Source organism: Saccopteryx leptura, chromosome 4, assembly GCF_036850995.1.
Source record: "Saccopteryx leptura isolate mSacLep1 chromosome 4, mSacLep1_pri_phased_curated, whole genome shotgun sequence".
Taxonomy (NCBI): domain Eukaryota; kingdom Metazoa; phylum Chordata; class Mammalia; order Chiroptera; family Emballonuridae; genus Saccopteryx; species Saccopteryx leptura.
In genome coordinates, this window is record NC_089506.1 from 215,931,379 (window position 1) to 215,952,138 (window position 20,760).

At 56.5% G+C, this 20,760-nt stretch overlaps 1 protein-coding gene across 3 annotated transcripts in view; it reads left to right on the plus strand.

The window, feature by feature from the left end:
- The window catches only part of KATNIP (katanin interacting protein), a 198,132-nt gene that overhangs the window by 65,903 nt on the left and 111,469 nt on the right, over positions 1-20,760 (plus strand). For all 3 annotated transcript variants that reach the window (XM_066383111.1, XM_066383112.1, XM_066383113.1), the window contains exons 4-7: positions 2,705-2,880; positions 4,048-4,145; positions 15,321-15,452; positions 19,108-19,236. In XM_066383111.1, coding sequence (XP_066239208.1) covers positions 2,705-2,880; positions 4,048-4,145; positions 15,321-15,452; positions 19,108-19,236 — 535 coding nt within the window. The remainder of the gene's footprint in view (positions 1-2,704; positions 2,881-4,047; positions 4,146-15,320; positions 15,453-19,107; positions 19,237-20,760) is intronic.

Below are 20,760 nucleotides of genomic sequence, written 5' to 3' on the forward strand. Positions count from 1 at the left end.
TTTCACAGTTTGAATAATTATCTCCTCATTTATCAGCCTTATAAACCCACATTTTCGTAAATCATCCTGCTTAGAGCAAGGCCCCTGTGGAGCGGCAGCCCCCGGGCCTGGGGACAGGATGCCGCCGTCACCGCTGAGGTGGCCTCGGGAGACGGGGCCGTCTCCAGAGGGACGTGGAGGCAGGCGCTCTCAGCCAGGGGGTCAGGTTCTGGCCCCCACTCCCGTGCTGTGGACCCCCGGGGCTCGGGCTCCCCGCGGCCCTCTCCCCGGACGGAGGTCGCTGTTCGCCGCAGCTCGTGTGCGCGCTGTCGCTGTGTTTGGAAGTCGTCTCTTAGTCACTGTGTTTCCTTCTGTTTGATGCTGTTGCCGCACAATCAGGCATCTCCCAGGCTTCCGAGGCTGGCAAGAGATAAGCAGTCTGAAATAAATGTCCCTGCCACGATGGCTGGAGAGATGGATGTGCCGCAGCTCGAGAAACATTTAAAAACAGACAAAGAAATCACCCACAGTGCCACCACCGTACCTTAACAACTGGTTTAATTTTTACATGTATCACCTTCCATTCTGGGCCCACAGACACTCTCTTCCAACGTTGCACTGACCACCCAGGCACCGGCTGCATTCTGCCACTTTTACCTCCGCTGAACAGAACCCAACAGCACCCCGTGTTTCAACAGAGCGCGAAATGGTAACGGCTGCGCAGAGCCGGGGGCGGCTTTCCCGCTGTTGGCTATTCGGGTTGTTTTCAGGGTTTAGTTTGATCAGGGACAATTTGCCAGAGTGTGCATCCTGGGCCAAGACCAAGCATGTGGCCTTCGCTATAGCTTTATGTTACTTCTGAGAAGGTTCTCAGCAACGTCTCAGTTCACCAGTTTCAACATCGTCTCACTGTAGACGCTGTCTTCGCCGAGGTGAAGATTCTGGAGCCCGACTACTTAAGTTCTGCATCCTGGCCCCGCCGCCATCCTGGCTGTGTGACAGTGGGTCCAGTTACTGAACCTCTCTGTGCCTCGGTTTCCTTCTCTATTAAATGGGGACAATAAATGCCCTTACCCCAGAGGTGGTGGCGATGATTAATGGCTGTCCTCAGTATTCACAGCACTCCACGTGTGCAAGTGCGTCTGCTCACTAAAACTTATTTGTAACTCCAAAATCAGTACCTGCTGTGCTTTCACAGTCGTTCAGAGACACTTGCAGAGCGGCAAAAAATTACAGTTACCTGACCCGGGTCTGTTCCCAGCTGAGGTGTGGACCTTGTTGTGTCAGCTGTCACACTGAAACGAGGTCCTTCTCACCGTGCACTTAGGGCCGTGTTTTCCACATTCTTGTGCTTTTCGCTGGTGATCCCGTGTTTAAACGGGCCTCGGGCATGGCGCTGAAGTGCCCCTCGGCGCTGCTAAGTCTAAGAAGGCTGTGGTGTTTCTTCCAGAGAAAATACTTGTGCCAGATAAGCTTTAGCCAGGCACGAGCTGGCGTGCTGCGGGCTGTGAGTTCAACGTTAATGAACCAACTCCATGTTAAGTAAGGCGCCTTTCTCCGGAAACACACGGAAAGCAAGGTCATGCATTGGTCAGGTGAGAACGTGGCCAGAGGCTCACAGGAACCAAAGCCTGTATTTTCCCCTAGGAGCCGTGCTTCTGCTCACTGATGCAGTGTGTGTAGCAACTGTGCAGGAGGTAACTCCCACGAGTAATGAGAGTTAGGCGTATGGTACACACTCTGTGTGACTACTGTTATTTTCTGAAATTTACATTTTATTTGGTAGGCACATATTTAATCACTGAGGAACGAGATTGCACCCTGCTGCCGTGTCGGTTGGTTTGTCTGTATCTGTCCTGTGTGGAGATAAATCTAGTTGATGTAGAGTGTGTCAAGGTGTTTGTGGGGATACTGACCTGACCAGGGTTTGGCGTCAGATGGGAGCGGCTCTGTTGGGACCGGAGAGGACACTGCACACCATCTATGGCGACGTGTGAGTGGAGAGAGGACCCGGCCCACGGCGGGAGGCTGCGCTTTACCGAAAGCTGAACCAGAAGCTGAACTGGAGACCCGGCCAAGCTCAGGCCAAGCCCCTGTTAGCCTGAGGGTGTGATAATCACATCACTGATCTTGAACAGAAGCCTGCATTGGTATATTTTTAACTGCATCCGAGTATAAAAGGATGGCAGTTGAGATACCTGGGTGAGAGCTGAGAGCACCGTTTATTTGCTGAAGCCAAAAACCAGTCTGCCCGGCCAGCTGCAGGGCTTCTGCTCTGTCGGTGCGCCATGGGAAACCCCTCTCCGAAAGCTCAGGCCCCGCACCGCGTGTGGCTGCACACTGAGCCAGGTGCCGCTGTCACACCAAGGAGAAGTGCGTGGCACTGGGGCTGGCCCTGGAAGTGCGGGCTGTGGGGTGGCGGCGCACAGGTGCCTGCTCTCTCTCTCACCGCGGCAGCGGGGCAAGGCTCTGTGGCCTCGTGCTCGCTAATGTGCGTTGGAGCCTCGGAATAAAATCAGCAACACTCCCGCAGAGCCCGAAGCCGTCTTCCCCTCGCTGCTCCCCTCTGTGTGTCATGGGCTTCTTAGAGGCTGTTTATAGACAAACAGCTGGGGACCCGCCGCCCAGCCTCTGATGATCAGAGCCGCAGTTCTGTCCTCACGTGGGGGGCGGGGGGGTGGCCCAGGCTCATGCAACGAGGATCAAGCGATCATTTCCCTTCCAGGATATTGAAGCATTTAAAGACCAAGGACCCTGTGCAGCTGAGGCTGGAGCACCTGGAGCAGGGCTTCTCCGTCTACGTCAATGGGGCCAATTCTGAGCTGAAGACGTCTGCGTCACCACGGAAAGCCGTCCACTCCGACTTCTCCAGAAGTGCCTCGCATGCCGAGAGGACGCGCGGTGAGTGCGGGCCCTGCCCGGCCGAGCAGCGGTTCTGTTGACTGATTAGGAACAGAGGAGCCAGGTCCTGTGTGTATAAATTCACCAGTAAATAACCAGCTAACCTCTACAATGATGTGGTGGCTGAGTGAGTGAGGTGGTGGAGCACGTGGCGGCAGGTCCCAGTTGGCCATATCACGTTGGGGAAGCCGTCTTGTCTGTCTTTGCTTCGTCATCTTTACATCTTTAAAGTGGGACTGACAAGGGTGCCTGTCCTCAGGGTGCTGGGGTGCCTTCCAAAGCAGGCTGCTCTGCCTGCGGGGCCGGGGCCGACTTATAAGAAAAGGAGTTGGAATGGCGCAGAGCCAGGTTTGAACCCTGTTCTGCCACTTTCTATCTCTGAGACCTCTGGCAATTGGGTCCTCTCTGACCCTCGGGGTCCTCTTCTGTCAAATGGGAATCATTCTGCTCACTTTGCAAGCTTGCCAGGAAGATTAAATGGCATAAGAAATCTGAAGTTTCCGGCACACAATAATCTTAATTTGTGTTCTTACCACAGGTATGGTAGAATCCCAAGCCATTAATAGACAGAGTCCAAACAACAACAGGTGATAAAAGGGGAAAGTGATGTCCCAAAACCTTCCCTAGGAAAGTGACTGCAATTCAATTTGGAGTTTAGGCTGAGCTTCCTGGCTCCCAGGGCAGAGAGGAAACCAGGATGACTCTTCCAGATTTCCTGGCGGAGGAATACAGCAGTCTGCTGCGACTTAGGAGAAGAGGCCTTTCTGAGCGAGGTGCCCGGGAGGGGCAGATGACAGGACTCTGTACCTGGGCCACCAGCAGGAGAGTCGCTTGTTCAGTACACATCTCTCCCCTCTTTCACACCAGCGCCGGCCTGTTGCGCACACTGTCCTGTACCCGCTTCTATGCCCTGGAGATTGCTCTGCATGTGTATAGACTTGCTCCACTTGGCTGTACTTTGTTATACCTATTACTGTTATTCCATTTTTGCTAGGCATTTGGCTAGTTTTGTAATGCTTCACTGCTATAAATGGTGCTCCAGTGCGTGACTTCACACGCAGGGTTGTGGGCACATTGACGTGTACTTAAATGTAAGTTATGCAACTGCCATCAGCGTGAGCTTGTCATCAGTGCCTCACCAAGTCTCCTCCGTCCTCTCTGGTGCAGATTTCGGGCAGAGGATCCTGTTTCGAGAAGCTGAAGAGGCTCTGAGACGGAACTCGCGGACAGCCCCCAGCAGAGTGCAGCGCCGCGGATGGCACCAGGTCCGGAGACTCTGGGCGGGGTCCCACCGTGGCCCCAGCTCACGCTCACACTTTAGAATAGGGAACGGGGTGATGACGGGAACAGACACATGATCAGGGCATTCGGAGTCTCCGTGGGCAGTGGGTGGGCTGGCTGGGCACGGCCGTGGTGCCCTCTCTCTGCGAGGCACCAGGCCCGGAGACTCTGGGCGGGGTCCCGACCGTGGCCCCAGCTCACGCTCACACTTTAGAATAGGGAACGGGGTGATGACGGGAACAGACACCTGATCAGGGCATTCGGAGTCTCCGTGGGCAGTGGGTGGGCTGGCTGGGCACGGCCGTGGTGCCCTCTCTCTGCGAGGCACCGGCATCTGGAGGAGGGAGGAGCCTGTGGGGTCCTCCGGCCGCTCTCGGCACGATCTTCCCTTCTGGAGGGTCGCAGGTCGGACTCACAGTGCTGTCACGTTGACTCACCCATGTGGCTGCTCTGTACAGAGCACCAGCTCTGTGCCAGGCATGGTCTTAGATGCCAGGGCTGCGGCGGGTGAAAGCACCTGGCGCACCAGCTGGAGATGCCGCTTTGGTTGCTGCCGAGGCTGCCGCCGCCAGCCCCTCCCGGGCACCAAGCGTGGGCTCCGCTCCGGCGGGGCCGCTTCCCTCTGCCCTTTCCTGGAGGGCACGTTCCAATGTCCTTCCTCTTCCAAAGGAGCTGAAACGGATGCTCAGGAGAGTTCAGTGAGCTTTCCAAGGTCAACCCCAGGAAGTGGCAGAATCGTGACCCAAACCCAGGTCTTCGGCCCCAAGCTGTGTCCGTGCCTGTATGGTCCTTACACGTTAGCTTGCAGCGACTCACCTCTTACCAGGGACCTGTGCGTCACAACCCACATTGCACATTCAAACCGCCTGGGAGTTTCTAAAATACCGATGCTCAGGCCCCACCCTCCCAAGATTCTGGACTCCTTTAGTCTGAGATGAGGCTTAAGTAATGGTAGCTATAGATGTTTTACTCCTGTGCTCACCAAGATTGGGAAGTACCGTTTAAAACTTTTCACACTGTATCGTATGTATGGGTCTGTAAGTACATACAGATGCTTTATCGGGCCATCTTTGCAATGACCTTGTAGGTCTGTAAGTACCCTCATTGTGTCACTGAAGAAATGGAGGCCCAGAGAGGCAAGGTGACTTGCTCTCCCTGCTAAGGGAGAAGGGCAAGCTGAGGTTTCAACAACCCGGACGTGTGGCTCCGGCACTGGGCCTCCCCTTCTCTGCAGAGACATTTGGGGGCGGGTGTTCCTGCCGACTAGCTCTAGTGCAGTGAGCGAGGCCCCTCGGGCTGAGGGCCCGAAGGCCTCCTTCCTCCCTGGCAATGATCGTTCATTTCCCATTACTGAGGCCTTTCTCCGCTTCTCGCTTCAGACCATCCTTCTAGCTGTTCTGAGCGCCTTCTGTTATCAGGAGCCGTATTTGCATCTTAGGCTGTGATGTCACGGCTGCCCCAGAATCCCTGCGATTTAACAGAATTGGCCTGAGATTAATTAGCACCCCTCCCCAGCCTCTCCCTGGTCCCACACTTCATAGGGCCTACTCATGGCTAATCTCCGGGCTTCCGGAGGCCGTGAACGCTGTCATTGTCCTGCTGCACCTCTTCTGTCAGGGGTCAGCCGATGCCTAACGACAGAGACCGCTCAGGCGGCTTGAATCACAACTGAATGTACCGCAGGGAAGGAGGTGCTTACAGAACCCTGGGGCTGGCGGAGGATGAGCTCCGTGCTGGGCCTCCAGGAACTGCCCGCAGCATCTTAGCAGGGGTCCGCCAGAGAGGCTGCTGCCTAGGACTGCAGGAGGGAAGGCGGGGGTCAGCGTCAGGAATGTGCCACCTTGGCTGTGATCCGGGAATGAAGAAGCCACCGACCGTCACCACCGTTGGCTTCAGAGTGAGGCTGTGCTTGCTAGAGTAACGCTGTAAGGAGAGACCCCGTCCAGCCAAGGTGAGGCATTGTTGGAAACCCCCTGCCTCTGCCGGTGTGCCCAGTGGGGCGCGGAGAGGCCTCCGCCGTGCTCCCGCTCCCTTGCCGGGTCTGAAGCCCTCCGAGGGGCTCACCAGAGCCGCACCCGGGACCCCAGCTGAGAGGGAATCTGGGGAATCGCAGCGTCTGGTTTTCCAGCCTGTACTGAACAGGAAGTCATCTTAGGAGGAGAGAGGAGGGGGTGACCAACCAGATCCACTGGGCTGCACCCCACACAGCCCTCTGGGAGCACCCCTCAGAGACACGGACAAAGCAGGGAGCACTCAGCAGTGGGGAGTGCACTAGAAGAAGTGTCATGAAAGAAATCACCCTTTAATTTAGCAAACATTTTTACCATGGGCCAGGTGCTGGGCAAGGCTCTGGGGGTGAAAAACCAAAAGGCCACACAAGGCTCCATTCCTGCCCTGGGAGAGCCTGCGGTGAGGACTTGGGGACTGCTGACCTGGAGGGAGATGTGACTGCTGTTTTCTGGCACCCAGAGGACCAGCCCGGTGGGCTCCAAAGTCACCAACTTCCAAGTCTTTGGGCCAAGCTTGCCCCCAGATAATGTTTTTTGAATTCACAGTTCAAAAAGACTTAGTCACTTGCTAACATTTAAATTCAAGAGATTTTATATAATTTTTAAGAAACTCTGTTCCTGCTTCTCTAGAAGAACGTTATTATCCGGCCCCCAGGCTGGGCCACCCTCGCAGCCACTAGGGGGAGCTGAGGAGCAGTCTCCCGGTTAGACAGGGCCCAAGCCCACCTGTTTGCCGCAGTCTCCACCACTCCCTGTATTGTCCCTGTGCTGAGGACCAGTGGTAGTGCTGTTTGTTATCTGCCCTGCTACTGCTTCTCGTTCACCTTCCCATTTCCCACCTGCCTCTCTGGGACATTTGAACCTGTGACCCCGGGGAGTGGAAGGGAAAGGGCTGAGGAGTCAAACTCCTTACAGCTGTGAGCCCTGGGTCTGGCAGTGTGACCTCTCGAGCTTTGGGCTCATCGTCAGTAACGCCTCCCAGGGCTTCCGGGAAGGGTGTGCTCACAGTGTGCCCTAGGTTGGGGGCTGTCTGCTTGTGCTTCAGGCAGGAGACCCTGGTGGCAGGCAACAGACGAGTCCAGAGAAGTGGTTAGGAGCACAGACTCCGGCACCCAGACGCCCGAGTCCAAAGCCTTGGCTGCACCACTTCCTGGCTGTGTGGTCCTGGTTGAGCTGCTAAGCCTCTCGGTGCCTGTCTGCTCACGTGGAGGTAGGGTTGCTAAGGCACCCGTCTCACAGGGGAGGTAGTAAGGACTCCACGAGCCAATGTTTGGCGAGCATTTCAACCAGCGCCTGGCCCCGAGGAAGCCTCAGTAAATGTCTGACTGTTGTCGTCAGTGCGTGCGAGGCAGGTGCTGAGGGCTCTCTGCCTACAGACTCCGGGCTCTTTGCTCTCTGGTCACCCCGTCCTTCCTCCAGACCGTGACCACTTGCAGAGCACCTGCTGCGTTTTGGGGACTTGTAGGTGCTGTGCTCACACCAGTGAGGCAGGCCAGGCCCGCCGTCCTGGAGCTGACAGGTACAGGGCGTGGGTGGAGGGCCAAGGACCAAGCGCCACCAGTGAGCAAGTAAACAAACGCCCCGCCGGACAGGAAAGTGGAATGAGAGGCCGGTGTCGGGGCAGAGGTGCTCGGGTGGGCTGTGAGGGCTTCCCCAGGGCCACCTCCCAGCTGACGCCTGAAGGTGAGGTAGAGCGGCTCCCGGGCACTCTGAAGGGAGAGTCTCCCAGAGATTGGCACAGCGAGGACAGTGAAGTGGGATCAGGCTGGACGGAGGCTGGGGCAGCCCGCGCACGGAGACGGGGGCCCGGTGACCCACGCAGGGAGACGGAGGCCTGGGTGGCTGGTGCACGGAGATGGCCGGGGTGACCTGCGCACGGAGATTGGGCCGGGGTGGCCGGTGCATGGAGACGGAGGCCGGGGTGACCTGCACACGGAGATGGGGGCCCGGGGTGACCCGCGCAGGGAGACGGAGGCCGGGGTGACCTGCGCACGGAGATGGGGGCCCGGGGTGACCCGCGCAGGGAGACGGAGGCCGGGGTGACCCGCGCACGGAGACGGAGGCCGGGGTGACCCGCGCAGGGAGACGGGCCCGGGGTGACTCGCGCACGGAGACGGAGGCCGGGGTGACCTGCGCACGGAGATGGGGGCCCGGGGTGACCCGCGCACGGAGATGGGGGCCCGGGGTGACCCGCGCAGGGAGACGGAGGCCGGGGTGACCTGCGCACGGAGATGGGGGCCCGGGGTGACCCGCGCAGGGAGACGGGGCCCGGGGTGACCTGCGCACGGAGACGGAGGCCGGGGTGACCCGCGCACGGAGACGGGGCCGGGGTGACCCACGCAAGGAGACGGGGGCCCGGGGTGACCCACGCAGGGAGACGGGGGCCCGGGGTGACCCACGCAGGGAGACGGAGGCCGGGGTGACCTGCGCACGGAGACGGAGGCCGAGGTGACCCGCGCACGGAAACGGAGGCCGAGGTGACCCGCGCACGGAGACGGGGCCGGGGTGACCCGCGCAGGGAGACGGAGGCCGGGGTGACCCGCGCACGGAAACGGAGGCCGAGGTGACCCACGCAGGGAGACGGGGCCGGGGTGACCCGCGCACGGAGACGGAGGCCGAGGTGACCTGCGCACGGAAACGGAGGCCGAGGTGACCCGCGCACGGAGACGGGGCCGGGGTGACCCGCGCAGGGAGACGGGGCCGGGGTGACCTGCGCACGGAAACGGAGGCCGAGGTGACCCACGCAGGGAGACGGGGCCGGGGTGACCCGCGCACGGAGACGGAGGCCGAGGTGACCTGCGCACGGAAACGGAGGCCGAGGTGACCCACGCAGGGAGACGGGGCCGGGGTGACCCGCGCACGGAAACGGAGGCCGAGGTGACCCGCGCACGGAGACGGGGCCGGGGTGACCCGCGCAGGGAGACAGAGGCCGGGGTGACCTGCGCACAGACACGGGGCCGGGGTGACCCACGCACAGACACGGGGCCAGGGTGACCCGCGCACAGAGATGGAGAGGGCGGTGTCAGAGCTGGGTGTCCCAGGTCGAGGGGCTGGATCACCTTGTGCCTGGAAGATCCCTGGAAGGAGTTAGGATTTTATTTTAAATATGAGGAATTCCCTGGAGGGTTTTCATAGTAGAGTGGGTGTTTGAGCTCATGTTTTGGGAAGATCCGCAGCTGCTGTGTGCAGAAAGGCCACCGATAGGGCCCTGTGGCGCGGAGGACCGGGTGAGAGGATTTGAAGCAGGGCTCCTCTTGAGCCTAACCCAGCCTTTCTCTCCACCAGCCTTCCCAGCCCGCACCCCCTGCACCTGTTCCCCCCAGCTTTCACACCCGCTCCAGCCTCCCCGACCCTCAGGCCTTCCCCACCTCAGTCTTTCACCCCCTCGGAGTTTGTCTGTTGTTATTTCCCGAGGGGGAGACCATCTGACTCTCTCAGCCCATCTTTGTTACTTGGGTCGTGGCCTGGACTGTGTCTCAGCCTCAGCCTGGACAAAGTGCCCCCTCCTTGTGACTGGACGGGTGGCCCAGGTCTGACGGTTCAAAGCCTGCCTGCCCAGAGCTGTCTGCTGCGTGCAGACTGGGTCCTCTCGCTTCCACCGGGGCGGCTGTCGGCCCGGCAGTGGAGGACTCCGTGTGCCAGCAGCACTATTACTGTCTGGAGGAGGGGAGGCTGGGTCCCCTCGCTCCCACCGGGGAGGCTGTCGGCACGGCAGTGGAGGACTCCGTGTGCCAGCAGCACTGCTACTGTCTGGAGGAGGGGAGGCTGGGTCCCCTCGCTCCCACCGGGGCGGCTGTCGGCACGGCAGTGGAGGACTCCGTGTGCCAGCAGCACTATTACTGTCTGGAGGAGGAGAGACTGGGTCCCCTCGCTCCCACCGGGGCGGCTGTCGGCACGGCAGTGGAGGACTCTGTGTGCCAGCAGCACTATTACTGTCTGGAGGAGGGGAGGCTGGGTCCCCTCGCTCCCACCGGGGCGGCTGTCGGCACGGCAGTGGAGGACTCTGTGTGCCAGCAGCCCTGTTACTGTTTGGAGGAGGGGAGGCTGGGTCCCCTCGCTCCCACCGGGGAGGCTGTCGGCACGGCAGTGGAGGACTCTGTGTGCCAGCAGCCCTGTTACTGTCTGGAGGAGGGGAGGCTGGGTCCCCTCGCTCCCACCGGGGCGGCTGTCGGCCCGGCAGTGGAGGACTCCGTGTGCCAGCAGCCCTGCTACTGTCTGGAGGAAGGGAGGCTGGGTTGGTTTCCTTTGGCCCCACGTTGTGGAGTTAAGAAGCAAGTTTCTCCACGGTAGAAAGTACTTGGGGGCAGATTTGGGGTGCAAAGGAGAAGAGATGAGGACAGTCTCTCTGCCCCTTTGAATGGGCTCCGCTGTCCTGGGAGGCAGCCAGGGGGAGGCAGAGTTGTCAGGTAGCAGAGTCTCCAATGGCCGGTGGTGGCCAAGTCTCAGAAGCCGCCCGCAGGAGAGGAACCGCAGCCCTGCCCCAGGCCTCTGGTTACTCCTGTACCCAGCAGGAGGGACAGGCGGGGCCGCGATTGTCTGGTGTGTTTGCACTGGCCAGGTCAGCGGGGCACAGCGGTCACCTGCAGGGCGGGCCCTGCGGTCAGTCTGCTGCCCGCAGGCACCGTGTCCTCCCCCACGGCATCCCTGCACTCACTCACCTGTTTTTTTTTGTGTGTTTTTTTTTTTACAGAGACAGAGAGTGAGTCAGAGAGAGGGATAGACAGGGACAGACAGACAGGAACGGAAAGAGATGAGAAGCATCAATCATTAGTTTTTCATTGCGCGTTGCAACACCTTAGTTGTTCATTGATTGCTTTCTCATATGTGCCTTGACCGCGGGCCTTCAGCAGACCGAGTAACCCCTTGCTGGAGCCAGTGACCTTGGGTTCAAGCTGGTGGGCTTTTTCCTCAAACCAGATGAGCCCGCACTCAAGCTGGCGACCTCGGGGTCTCAAGCCCGGGTCCTCCGCATCCCAGTCCGACGCTCTATCCACTGCGCCACCGCCTGGTCAGGCTCGCTCACCTGTTTTTGTGGCAGATTTTCTCAGTGTCTCCCCTAAACTCTCGACTCACACATCACCTTTGCACTGATCAAGCCCAGAGCCTTCGCCTTCTTCCAGCAGAACAGCTTCCCTTCTCAGGGTCTTTCCCAGCAGCTGGGAAGCTCTGATGGGTAGAGCTGCCCCCTTGATGAGGGGCTGCGCCAAGCTCCCCGACCTGAGGGTTCCCGGGCCACAGAGTCATGGAGTCAGCTAGACGCTGGCCGAGGGGCTGACCAGCTCCACCCGTGAGACCCTGCATGGACTCTCCGATTCTGGGGGGGTGAGGGGGAGGGCGGGGGTGCACGGTGCCGCTTGGTTGGGCTCCGGAGCCGCCACCTGCACTGTGGAATGGCCGGTGGTGATGAATGGGCCCTGGCTGGTCCCGTCCTTCTCCCTGCACCACTTCTTGGCCTTAGATCTTTCTGCTGCTATCCGTGGATGAAGATTTATGGCTTCCTCGGCCTTGTAATACGTGAGTGGACAGCGGCCTAATCAACAGAGCTGTCGTTTACCAAAATGCTGTCAGATTTGATGAAAGCCATCAGCTCTTAGAATTAAATTGGTAGTGAAGGGATCGGCCTTCCAGCCACTTGCTGTGGGGTGGGCTTTCTTTAAAGGCCCGAGAAGCAAGCTCGTTGCAATGATGGCAGCAGAGGCTCTGCTCTGGCGCCGTGCTGTGTCTGGTGTCCTCCTGTGGGCCGGGCAGCGTAGGCACCCCTGGGAGAGGCGGAGGTGAGACTGGGGAGCACGGGGCGCCCTTTCCTTTGTTTTCCTCCTGAGTTCTGAAAACCCCCGCAGTGAGGACAATAAATGAAGCAACCTATAAAGCACCGGCCTTTATGGTGACCTTGCGTGACACAGTGTCGAGTGCTATTATCTGTAAGAGATCAGACAAATCCAGGAAGAACCTATCACAGGGGGTAGATTTACTCCTCACCCTGCACCTGCCAGTGTCAATATCTTCAGAGCTCTCCTGCCTCTAGAGGGAGCCGTTTACATGCTGCACGACCTACACCCCCCCCCCCCCCACATCCCCCATCTCCCCCTCCCTGCCTTGATCTTTTTCCTGATTGGCAGTAAGCTTGAATGCACACCTCTCAGACCACTCTGCTGAGAGGGGCAGCAGACACACACAGATAAATGAACAGGACACTGACCCGAGTGTGGCCGGGTATAACACGGTGGCCTTGGGCTGGCAAATGGAACATGGTGTTTGGGTGCTGGACTTATTTTAGGTTCTGTCCTGGTCTATGGTGGATGCGGCAAAGGACTACACAAGTCTGGGCGCTGCAAGCGGGCAGAGGAGAGCAGCTGCTTAGAAACGCCCGCTTGAGGTAAAGCAGCGTGCCAGGCGGGGAGCCAGCCAGGAGCTCGGGCATCATCCCTGCGAGGGCAAGAAGGAAGGAGGCAGGCGTGGCATGTCTGGGGGCCGGGTTGGAAGCTGCCAGCCTTGCGCTCCCCACGAGGAGGTGGGCACCGTCGTGTGGGCAGGCGGCGCTCCATGCTCTCCCAGTGGTGGCAGATGCGCCGCCCTGGGGCTGAGGGGAGAGCCCGCCGGATGGAGGAAGGGACGCTGTGTTCCCCTCGCTGGTACCCACTCAGCATGTGGAAACTTCCTGGATCCAATTAGTTTTGTCACATGTTGCTCCATAAACACCTTCTGCTGTTCTGTGTGCTGTGTGAGCTCCCGGATGGGCCGGGGCATTGGTTTTTAAAATTTTTAATATTTTGACACGTATGCAGTCGGTACTCGGTAAAGTCTTGCTGATTAAGTGCCGTAATGCCTACCGGCCAGGCGAGCCGTTGTGCCGAGCACCGGGAAGGGAGAGGGGCACTTGGGGGAGGACGGATGGGGAAGCTGCAGGGAAGAGGGGCACGTGAGCTCTCTCTTATTTATAATTCAGATCAGACGGGCTGAGCGCCCGGACCCCAGCTCTCTGACTCGCCGGTGTGATGTTCCGTTCCTGCTGTGCCCAACTTATAAATGACACTTTATCATAAGTATGTGTGCACGGAAAGATGCGCAGTCTGTATAGGTTCAGTGCTCTCCGCCACTCCAGGCATCCACTGGGTCTTGGAACGTATGCCCTGTGGATGAGGAAGGACGGCTGCAGAGTATGGTGCTTTAGAACTGGGCTCGGTCAGTGAATACCAGCTCTTGAGCCAAATCTGGCCACAGCCTGTTTTTGTAAATCAAGTGTTTCTGAGACACAGCCGTGCCCATGTGTACAGGCACGATGTGTTGCCGCTTTCAAGCTACCACAGGACAGTTGACTATTGTGACAGAGACCAGATGGCTGGCAAAACCCAAAATATCTACTTTTTAAAAGAAACACTGGCTCAACATTGGTCCCTGGAGCCATACTGCTGGGGTTCAAATCCAGGCTGCGTGGTCCCCTGGCTGTGTGACCTTAGACAAGTGGTTTATAGACTTGTGACTCGGTTTCCCCCTAGGGTGACTGTGAGGACTAAATAAGCAGATAAATGCGCCCAAAGCACTTGGCGCAGTGACCGGTTTGCATTGAGGGAAATGGCACCTCTTGTGAGAGCACGGAGTGGGGTGAGGGGCGGCATGGACGTGGATGAGGGGGGAGTCCTGGCCCAGCTGCGGAGTGTCCTGCAGGACGCCACGCCTGGGCCTCCTGTCCCGCTTCATCAAGCTGATGGCTGAATTCACTGAGCTGGTGGGGAAGCCGGTCCTCCCGCGTGAAAGGCTCTGATGTGCTGGGGGGAGGGGAAGTGTGTGGTCTGAATCACTCTCCCCCGCGGGGGACGGAGTCCGGACCTGTGGCCCGGTGGATCTCCTTCTCTCAGTACTGGTGCCGCAGTAGGGCGAGGCCCAGGGCAGGCCATTGAAAGAGACCCTCCCTCTGGGGTGTGTGCACGTGCAGGGCACCCGGGAGGGGGCACCTCGTGCCCGCTGCTCCCTGGGCGTCTCACGGGCACCGGCCCTGCCACCCATCGGCTCAGCCCACTCTGACTCCAGCACTGGAACCGGTGGCTTGTTTCTAGAGTCCCCAGGGAATAAAGCATGCTCTTGGGGGGAGGAGCGAGTCATCCTCATGGGAGTTCTGTGACAAAGGTGTCATTAGTGCCATACTTTTTTTTTTTTTTTTTTTAATTTTTTTTCATTTTTCTGAAGCTGGAAACAGGGAGAGACAGTCAGACAGACTCCCGCATGCGCCCGACCGGGATCCACCCGGCACGCCCACCAGGGGCGACGCTCTGCCCACCAGGGGGCGATGCTCTGCCCATCCTGGGCGTCGCCATGTTGCGACCAGAGCCATTCTAGCGCCTGAGGCAGAGGCCACAGAGCCATCCCCAGCGCCCGGGCCATCTTTGCTCCAATGGAGCCTTGGCTGCGGGAAGTGCCATACTTTAATAGTCGTGGAACGGGGTGTTCGGGGGGTTAACACGACTTGGCCCACGGTTGCCCGGAGAATAAGCATCAGAGTTCTGGACTCAGTCCAGGAGGCCTGAGTTTAGAAGCCTGGTCCTTCGCCACCTGTGAGCAACACTAATATAGCCGCACAGACAATGACAAGTACCTGAAGGAGTGTTGGGAGCTAGGACTCAGCTCAGCTGTCCTTAACGGATACTGGATACTGAGGCTTAAAGACTGTTGCATTTCTCTCAAGTGAGCAAGGAGTTTGGAGGCAGCCAGGGATTCAAGACCCTTTTTTTTCCACGGGGTCATCTGTAGTAGGTGGCTTTGTCCCTTCTTCTCTTGAGACGGCAGCTCTGCACCCGAACATCACACCCGCGGTCTGTCAGGCGGAAGGGTGGAAGAGTAAAGGATGCAGCCTACGTTGCTGAGTGAGTCCTGGTGGGCAGGAAAACTGTGGCTCTGTCAGCAGCTTCATCTGCATGCAGACTCCACCCGCTCACACAGCCATCCAGCCATCCGTAGCTGCAAGGGACTCCAGTGTGGTCACCTTAAAGGGCCCTGTGGCTGCCTCAGCAGAATCAGGGTTTTGTTAGTCAGGATGGAGAGGGCAATGAATAGCAATCATAGGCACCTTGTCGTCTGTGCCTAATGTGCTCGTCCCCAAAGGGATCAAGGTGTTTGTTCTGCCACAACTGAAAGGGTCTGCACTTCTGTGTATAGAAATCTGTGCAGATCAGGACGGAAGCTGGCCCGCGGCTCCACATCGAGCCTCCTCTGGACTATTCTGAAGACTTTGAGCCATGTGGGGACGTGACTGTCCATGCGGATGACGAGCCTGGGAGTCACCCACAGGTAGGAGTGGCCGGGGCTCCGTGCTGCTGCAGCTGTCAGCACACTTTCTGTTACTTCTTCCTTCCTTCCTGGAAAAAAAAAGTCCTTTTCTATGGAATGGCCCAGTGACCTTGTTTCCCTACCCTATCCGTAGAAGTGGGATTTTACAGTAAGACTTAATTGCTTTAGGACTACCTTCCACACAGCCTGCACACGCTCACGCACGCGTGCGCCCGTGCACACACACACACACTCACTCACTCGCTTTTGAATCAACCAAACAACCCCATGCTCAGGATCAGTCTGTGCAAACAGCCTTCAGCTCCTCTTCGCCTGAGGCTGGTTGGTAGCCAGGTTCAGTCTGTTAGAGCCCCAGCCCAGCCTGTGCCACAGGATGCACACCTGCCCTTCAGGCAAGAGGCACGGTCATTCCCTCTTCTCCTCTGACCATTTGGTGCCTCCTGTTACATGAAGGCTCCCTGTGGGGGCCCCGAGGCATTCCTTTCTTCACAAGTCCCCCGAGCTCCCTGAACCGGGCAGCCGGTCCCGCACAGGCTGAAGCCCCGTTAGCATTCCCGTGTGCGCGTGCTCCGTGCTCCTCGTCCCCGGTGCCTCCTCTGCGGGCGCTGAATCTTCTCCACTGCGATTGCCTGTCTTTCTTTCTTTTTTCCCTCTCTCTTCTTGGTGGAGGGAACCCCATAAGCCTTCACAGCTTGTTTCCCCAGGGAGTTATTTTTCTGCTACGGGAGGGGAAAATGGCAGCGCCAGGGTTCAGCACAGGCAGAAGCAGGAGAGCTGCAGTCTGAACCGGGAGAGAGGAGAGCGCGTGGCTGAGTGCGCTCGGCCACCTCAGCGTTCTCAGCGTTTGCAGGCGCGGACGGAGCGGGGCAGAGAGGGGCAGAGAGGAAGTGCGTGTCTGCGTGTGTATTTCCACCTGACCTGCACTGCTGAAACGCCAGCCTCTCGCCTTCCATCACGTCCTCAGTGAACTTCAATTTCCCGGCGGCGCCCGAGTTCACACCCCGGCATGCTGCAGACATGCTCTGTTGGCCGCCACCCTGTTGACTTGCACGGCGCTTTCAAAAGAGATGAATTACGGCCCTGGCCGGTTGGCTCAGTGGTAGAGCGTCGGCCTGGCGTGCAGGAGTCCCGGGTTCGATTCCCGGCCAGGGCACACAGGAGAAGCGCCCATCTGCTTCTCCACCCCTCCCCCTCTCCTTCCTCTCTGTCTCTCTCTTCCCCTCCCGCAGCCGGGGCTCCACTGGAGCAAAGTTGGCCCGGGCGCTGAGGATGGCTCCATGGCCTCTGCCTCAGGCGCTAGAGTGGCTCTGGTCACAACAGAGTGACGCCCCAGATGGGCAGAGCATCGCCCCCTGGTGGGCATGCTGGGTGGATCCGGTCGGGCGCATGCGGGAGTCTGTCTGACTGCCTCCCCATTTCTGGCTTCGGAAAAATACAAAAAATTTTTTTAATTAATTAATTAATTAATTAAAAGAGATGAATTACTAAGGGACATTTAAGAATCTGGAAATTCCGTGTCAGTGTCTGAAGTTAGGGCTTCTCTTGGAAAACGGGGAGATTTGGGAACCACATTCTTACACGACAACAACGGTGCAACAAGGAGTGCTCCCAGGTGCTGCCTCCTCACCACAGGTCCAGGCACCGTTTTTCACTCTGAAGATAAAACAGACAATAAACAAGTACATCCTATGTCAGGGGGTGATAGGGTTTATCAGAGAAGCAGCGTGCAGGAAGGGGCAGGAGAAAGCTGGGCTGGGACGGCCACTTGATGGGGGAGGTCGTGTGTGAGCAGAGGCCTCAAGGATGCTGGGGAAAGAGCCATCTGGAGAAGGGCATTCCAGGCACACGGCAAGCAGGTGTGGGGGCCCTGAGGCAGAAGGTCAGGGTGGCAGGAGCTGGGTGTTGAGGGCGGAGGGGGAGGTGAGGCTGGAGAAGTAGCCGTGGCTCAGACCACACAGGGCTTTGAGGGCTGGGGTAGGGATGAAGGATTCTGCTCTGAGTCAGACGGAAAGCCTTAGTCTGGACTCTTATTTTGCAGTTTAGCAACTGCGGTGAAAGGAAGGCACCTATTTCCAGAGAGTCCCGCCGAGGGCCAAGTCTCAGTCACGGTGGTTTTCCTTGTGCTGTGTGTTGCAGGGGACAGTAAGGCTCCGTTTGAATGATACTGGCTTTGTTTAAGTGTCAGGAAATGAAACAATGTATATTTTTTCCTATTATTGAGATACCTTTTCCCCCTGATAATGCATGATCAATATAAAAAAATTCAAATGATACAAAGCAAATAAAAGTCCTCTCATAACCTCACTGCCCCAGAGAGCATTACTGTGAATCAGCACGTGAGCAGAGCAGCCCACCGACAAAAAAAATCGCACATGCCATTGTGTCCAAGAGGAGGTGGTTGTCTGAAATGCTCGGGTCCCATTCCCAATGGGTGGTATTTCCCAGGGTCAGCTATTTTATCGGCCCCTCGCAGCATGACAGGTGACAGGGAGACCTGACCACTCCGGCATCTGGAGTGCCTTCTCCGAGTTTTCCCACTGTGTGGGTCCTGGAGTGGGGTGAATTGGATATCTGTCCACAATTGCAATTTAGTGTTTTAAAGTTTTTGTTACTTACTGATAGATATAAACAACTTAGATACCTGTGATAACCCCTGTGTCACCAGCAGGTCTGCTACATATGGAGTGTTGTGGCCCATGATGGCTCACTCACCTGTTGATAGTCAGTGGGTTTAGGCCGTTGTGCCATTGTTGGTTGAGGACCCCCAGTGAAGCAGCCCCCCACTTTGTCCCCAGTGGGGCTCCTTGGCAGGTCCCTTCAGTAGTCATTAATTTCAAGGGTAAGACTTGAAAAAACAGGATCATTTTTAGGGCAGGGCAGTTCCATTGCTTAGTGCTTATGCTTCAGATTATCAGATAAATAACTTTTGAGTGAGTGCCTTTTTCTCTTTTCTTTTCTTTTTGTTTTTTGTATTTTTCTTAAATGAGAAGCGAGGAGGCAGAGGAATAGACCCCCCCCCCCCCCCCGCTTGTGCTGGACCAAGATCCACCCGGCATGCCCACCAGGGGGCAATGCTCTGCCCATCTGGGACTTTGCTCTGTTGCAACTGGAGCCATTCTAGCACCTGAGGTGGAGGCCATGGAGCCATCCTCAGTGCCCGGGCCAAGTTTGCTCCAATGGAGCCTTGGCTGCAGGAGGGGAAGAGAGAGACAGAGAGGAAGGAGAGGGGGAGAAGCAGATGGGCACTTCTCCTGTGTGCCCTGGCTGGGAATCAAACCCAGGACATCCACACGCTGGGCCACTGAGCCAACTGGCCAGGGCCTCTCTTTACTTTTTATTGTTATTTTCACATAAGTGGGATTATACCATTCATACTGTTTGGTAATCCCACTTTTTTTACTCAACGTGTGTGGCCATCTCTCAGCACTGCCCCTCCCGTTAGCTCAGGGCTCTGTTTTGGGCTCTGGTGGCCCAGTTAGTGTGTCCCTGCAGTGGCGCTGATAAAGCAGGAGGAGTGTGGTCACATCAGCCGTGGGAGCAAGAGCAGGGAACAGCTCAGTGGGGAGAGGGATGGGGGCGTGGAGACAATGGAATGAGGGCCCAGCGCGTCTCTGGGGACACAAGTTGCTTTTCTCTTCTCTCTTCTTGTCCCTAGGATTCCAAGTCTCCCGCCAGCACCACACCCCGTGATTTTAACTCCTCCCTTCAGAGCGCTCATGGACATCCCGACCCACCAAGCAGTATGGACAAAGCAAAGATCCTCCTAACTATTCAGGATGTAACGGTAAGACCCATTTCTGCACCACAGCCAGGAGGGGCCAGGGTCCTTCCCATGGCCAAGCAGCTGGGCCCTGGGAGGGGCCCCACGAGAGAGTCTGGGTTTATCCTCGGGGAAACTTCAGATAACAACAGGATCCGGCTTTAACAAAAAGCCTAGACCAACCCACCAGGATCTTTAAAATAACACACAAGAGAGTTGGTTTAATGACATTATTTGTATTTATTTTGTTTTTGATATAAAACATAGATTTCTTTTTAAAAAATTTATTTTTCAATTACAGTTTTTTTTATTATTCATACACTATTATTTTGTGTTCATTTCCGGTGTACAGCACGGTGGTTACACAATCATATACTTTACAAAGTGTTCCCCTGATGTTTCCAGTACCCACCCGGCTCCGTACACAGTGGTTCCAGTATTATTGACTATCGTCCCTCGGTCCCCAGGCTGAACTTTACATCCCCGTGACTCTTCTGTTGCTACCTATTTGTACTTCCTCATCCCCTCCCCTTTTCCACCCAGCCCCCCAACGCTCCTTCCCCTCTGTCAACCACCAGCCAAGTGTTCTCTGTATCTATGAGTCTGTTTCAACTGGGTGTTTGTTCATTTACATTGTTCTTTAGAGTCCACACAGAAATGGAATCTGTGGTATTTGTCTTTGACTGACTTCTCTCTCTTAGCCTGATACCTCCTAGGTCCATCCATACTGTTTGCAAACGATAAGATTTCATTCTTTTCTTTTTGGCTGAGTAACATTCCATTGTATAGATGTACCACAACTCTTTTATCCGCTTGTCTGTTGGCACTTGCGTTGCTTCCGTATCTTGTCTATTATAAATAACGCTGCATTGCATATATTCTTTTAAATTAGTGTTTTGGGGTTTTTTGGATATATTCCCAGGAGTGAAACTGCAGGATTATAAGACAATTCCTTTTTTAATTTTGTGAGGAATCTCCATACTGCTGTCCACGGTGGCTGCGCCAGTCTGCATTCCCACCAGCAGTGCAGGAGGGTTCCCTTTTCTCCACACCCTCGCAGGTGCTGGTTTATGGGTTGATGAAAACCATTCTGACAGGTGTGAGGTGATATCTCATTGTGATTTTTGCATCTGATGAGGAGTGACGTTGAACATCTTTTCATATGTCTGTTGGCGATTTGTTTGTCTCCTTTGGAGAAGTGTCTATTCAGGTCTTCTGCCCATTTTTTAAATTGGATTGTTTAGTTTTTAGGTGTTCAGTTATATGAGTTCTTTATAAGTTTTGGATATTAACCACTTATGAGATGTATTGGCAAACACCTTCCTCTGTTCAGTCGGTCGTCTGTTTTATTGATGGTTTTTTTTCTTTGCTGTACAAAATCTTTTTAGTTTTATATAGTTTCATTTGTTTATTTTTGTTTCCCTTGCCCAAGGAGACAGAGTAATAAAAATATTGCTAAGAGAAATAATGACATTATTTTAAAAAATAATAGTAGTAGCCCTGGGTAGGTAGCTCAGTTGGTTAGAGCAGTGGTCCCCAACCCTTGGG